This window comes from Myotis brandtii, unplaced genomic scaffold (genome assembly GCF_000412655.1).
Source record: "Myotis brandtii unplaced genomic scaffold, ASM41265v1 scaffold455, whole genome shotgun sequence".
In the NCBI taxonomy this organism is placed as follows: domain Eukaryota; kingdom Metazoa; phylum Chordata; class Mammalia; order Chiroptera; family Vespertilionidae; genus Myotis; species Myotis brandtii.
The window spans coordinates 3,075,616-3,080,166 of record NW_005367384.1 but is presented as its reverse complement, the minus strand read 5'-3'; the positions used below and the strand labels follow the sequence as shown (position 1 = coordinate 3,080,166).

Here is a 4,551-nt window from a genome sequence, read left to right as displayed (position 1 = left end):
GCAGCGCAGGCGGGGAACGTTGGCTTCCTCCTTCAATGAAGGAAGCAAGCCTCATGTTCGCTTTAAGCTGCCTGGCTGCCGGCCGCCATCTTGGCTGACAGTTAATTTGCATATCTCCCTGATTAGCCAATGAAAAGGGTAGCGGTCGTACGCCAATTACCATGTTTCTCTTTTATTAGTGTAGATAAGAAAGGATACTAAGATTTTTCCCATGAGCAAAGGTAATATATCTAAATCTTTTTCATGACAATGTGTACTTTCTTTCTTTTTAAAAAATCTTTATTGTTGAGAGTATTACAGATGTATTTTCTAATCCTGAAAAGATTAAAAGTAGACCAGAGGCAGAACAGCTTGTCATATGTAGGAGACAAAATGCTGAGAGGTAGGGAGTAGGATCCTTGTCAGAAGCAGACAGAAGGTAATGAGACTTCAATGTTCTATAGGAAACAAAACATTTTTGGCTAAGTAGAAGATTAAGAGATTAAAAGGGAAACATGATAAACTGATACACAGTGAAAAAAATTGGGGGAACACAGAATGAACAGAGAAGAATAAGTGGGGGAAAGAAACAGATTTTGCAAGAAGTTAGCTGGTTTGAAGTCAAGATTCCTCCTAAAAAGTTCTTAAAGGAGTAAAGAAACAGCTAACCTGTGGCTCAAAGGCACCAGTGAAGTGAAGAAACCAGAAGAAACTGGCAGAGACTGGCCAGATGCTCACCAAGCCTGTCTTCTCCCCAGGAATATAAGATTATATTTCACATTTTCTCTTAAAAGTTTAGCAGTCATGTGATTGGATTCTGTGAACAAATTGAACCCCCCCCCCCCCACACACACACACACACACACACTTCCAGGCTTATCCATAAATCTCCTCTACCCTTCTATTTCTCCTTCACTTAGGAAGCTGGAAACAAAGGGCTCTGAGATAGGAGAACCAGGTGATGGAAGTAACTGGATTCCTGAGTCACTGCTGGGATGAGAGCTACACATTCCACACTAGAATATTATATGAGCAAAAACTTTTATTGTGTACTCCACTGAGATGTTAGGATTCATTTGTTTCCACCAACACTATACTGTTTCACAAACACACACACACACACACACACACACACACACACACACACACATTCTTTTAAAATTAGGGACTGGAAAATTGACTTTGACTGGAAATGGGACTCATAAATTGGAAGGACTAACAGGAACCATTGATGCTATTGGTAATAAGCTAAACAAACACACACATATTACAGATTTACTCCAAAGGAAGGCAGTTTGTACTTCCAGTATTCTGATATTCTCATAAAGTTTAAAATTGAACCATATGTAACATGTTAAAAGGTTTAGAGGAAGTGAACAGGATGGGAAATGTAGAATTTGAGAGAGGAGGCACAGCCAGGGGAGATATGACCTTCAGCACATGCTTGCCCTTGGATTATGTCAGCAAAAGAGTAATGCAAGACTAAACACTACAATAAAGTCTCCAGGGAGAGAGAAGTGGAGTGGGTGGAGGTGAGCAAAGCACATGGAAAACGGGACACCTGCAATTAAGTCAACATTAAAAATTTTTAATAAAATAATAAAAATAATCCTATATAATAAAAGGCTAATATGCAAATCAGCTGAACAGTGGAACAACCAGTCACTATGACGCTCACTGACCACGCTGGGCAGATGCTCAATGCAGGAGCTGCCCCCTGATGGTCAGTGCATTCCCACAGGGGGAGCGCCTCTTAGCCAGAAGCCAGGCTCAAGGCTGGTGAGCGCAGAGGTGGAGGCCCGCATCCGCGGCAGCGCTAAGGAGCAGAAAGCTGAGTGGTAAAGAGTAGCGAGCAGGCGGGTGGTAAGGAGTGAGGGGTCCTGGACTGCAAGAAGGTGCAGGCTGGGCTGAGGGACCTCCAACCCCCCATCCACAGTGCATGGATTTTGTGCACTGGGCCTCTACTAAGATAATAAAAACAGTCAAAACAAAACAAAAGAACCATTGGAAAGTGAACTTGCTCCTGGCTACACTGAGTTTCGCTGAGGTTGTTTTAAATATCTCCTGCCTACATCATTACAAACAGGTGAAAACTTACGGGGAGTGAAAGGAGGATAGTTCCAGTTGTTATCTTCACACCCATGATCAGAACCTTGGAGAATAGATACTTCCTCCATTTCCTTCAGAGACATGAAATACACAAAGTGGAAAATGTTATTGATATACAGTTAGTTGTTAAAGAATGTTTACTGAACTAGAAGCTGGATAGTTGGCGTCTCTTATTGATTTTGGAATCTTAGGTAATCTTAAATTTTCTGACTTCTGTTTCATCTTTTGGATTAGATTGTATCTACAGTACCTTCCAACTATAAATTATAGCAGGTACATTTAACCTTTTATACCTTGATTTCAATTAGTTAATTAAGAAATACTATTTCAAAGGCTAATTCATACCTTATGAGATATTATTGTTGCTGATATTGCCTCAGTATTGTTTTAAAGAATCTAAGATAGAGTAATATTCTACTTCATAATTTGCCCATTCTGTTATTCTACTCAGTGCAGGGCTTAAGAAGATAGAATTGAGATAAAATCCATTTCTTTAAAAGAGCTTGCAAATAGGTGATGTGTAATCCTGCTAACAAAAATGTAATTTTTCAAATTTCAAATAAATTTCCCCACCTGCTATCCTCTAAAAAAATAAAAGTACCATTAAATTATTCTTTAATTATTTACTTTAAATTTTAATAAATCATTGCTACAAATAATGGCACCTGTAGTTTCTAATAAAATAGTATTTTTTAAGTTAAAAGACAATTAATTTAGGAAAAAGCTGAGTCCATGAGGAAGCAAAATATTTTCTTAAAAAATAAATAACCAGTTGGTAGCAGATTGAGAATTAAAATCCAGGGGGTTGAGGCATCTAATTTATTGTATATTATAAGCTCAACATTAAGTAAAAGGATTTTAAATATCACTATGTCAAGTAAACTATTTTATTAGAGATTAGAGTTAAAATTCATCTTAAAATTAGAAATATCTGTCTCCAAAGTAAGTTTTATACTGGAATAATGACTTACAAGCCACACTCCATCAAACTCCAAAGTTTTATGAAATTCTTGAAGCTCTTCTGTCCACCATTGAGTACAAGTTGGATTATCATAAGCAGGAAAGACTATCTTTCCGGGATATCCCTAAAAAACAAGGAAAGTTGTGGTGGTTTATCTGATGATTCACACATGCATTTATTGCTGGCTACCAACTCTTCTACCAGAAGGCCCATGTAGCTTACATTTTAGAATCAAAATTTGTGACTGTCCTCCTAAAACTGAATGTTAAAATAGATGCAAGGAACCAAAGGGAGAAAAAATAAAAGGAAAAACAACTTATTATAGAGATGAGAAGCCAGCAAATGTCGCTTTTCTCTGATTAAAAAAAAAAAAAAGTAAAATTTTATATGTCAGGCCAATTGACATGTTTAAAATAAGGAAAGTTTAACTAGATGACATTTTAGAAGAGAATGACTTTGTTTAATGTGTTGTTAATTGAAGATCACCTAAAACCTGATTTGAATAATGCTATTTATAGATAACTAGAGGCCCGGTGCATGAAATTCGTGTGTGTGTGTGTGGGGGGGGGGGCCCTTAGTCTGGCCTGCACCCTCTCCAATCCAGGACCTCTGGGGGAACATCCCTCTCGCAATCCAGGACCACTGGCTCCTAACCCCTCACTTGTCTACCTGCCTGATTGCCCCTAACCACTCTGCCTGCCTGCCTGATCGCCCATAACCGCTTGCTGGGGGGCAGGGCCAGCCCAGCAAGGGGCTGTGGTGGTTCTGGTCTAACGGTTGTTATGGTTGTGACACCGTTACGATCTCTGGCCTTTTATTATAAAGGATATGTTGGTTTGGGCATAGAAACAATCTTGTTTAAACGGTTTAATGCATTTTGTGCTTCTTACTCAGGTCAAATATATTTTATTCTATCTTCTCTTCTTATCTATTCCTATCAAAGATTCATTTTTAACATTGTCCACAAATAGCACAAAGATATAGTCATAGCCAACTTACTGAAAATTCTAAATTGACAAGACACAAAGTTTTGTACATACATTCTTGCTTATTTTCCCAACAAATTTATAGATTGTCATTTAGGGACAACTTTATGCTCAGGCAGTATAATGAATAGCTATCTATGTCTTGGTTCTTTGTTTTAGGTGATGGGGCACCATATAATAATCAGAAGTAACTTTGAAACTCAGGGAAAAGATGGTGTGGCAAAGGAATCACCTACAGTGACATTGTCCCTAGAGCAGGGGTGGGCAAACTTTTTGACTCGAGGGCCACAATGGGTTCTTAAACTGGACCGGAGGGCCGGAACAAAAGCATGGATGGAGTGTTTGTGTAAACTAATATAAATTCAAGGTAAACATCATTACATAAAAGGGTACGGTCTTTTTTTTTTTAGTTTTATTCATTTCAAACGGACCGGATCCAGCCCGCAGGCCGTAGTTTGCCCACGGCTGGGTTAGACCATAGGCCCATGCACCAAAGGGTCACGGGTTCAAATGTTA

General features: G+C 38.7%; 1 protein-coding gene across 1 annotated transcript in view; it reads right to left on the bottom strand.

Moving 5' to 3' along the window:
- Positions 1-4,551, bottom strand: part of MGAM2 (maltase-glucoamylase 2 (putative)) — an 84,219-nt gene that overhangs the window by 56,624 nt on the left and 23,044 nt on the right. The window contains 2 exon segments of the mRNA XM_014546707.1: positions 2,078-2,159; positions 3,060-3,173. Coding sequence (XP_014402193.1) covers positions 2,078-2,159; positions 3,060-3,173 — 196 coding nt within the window.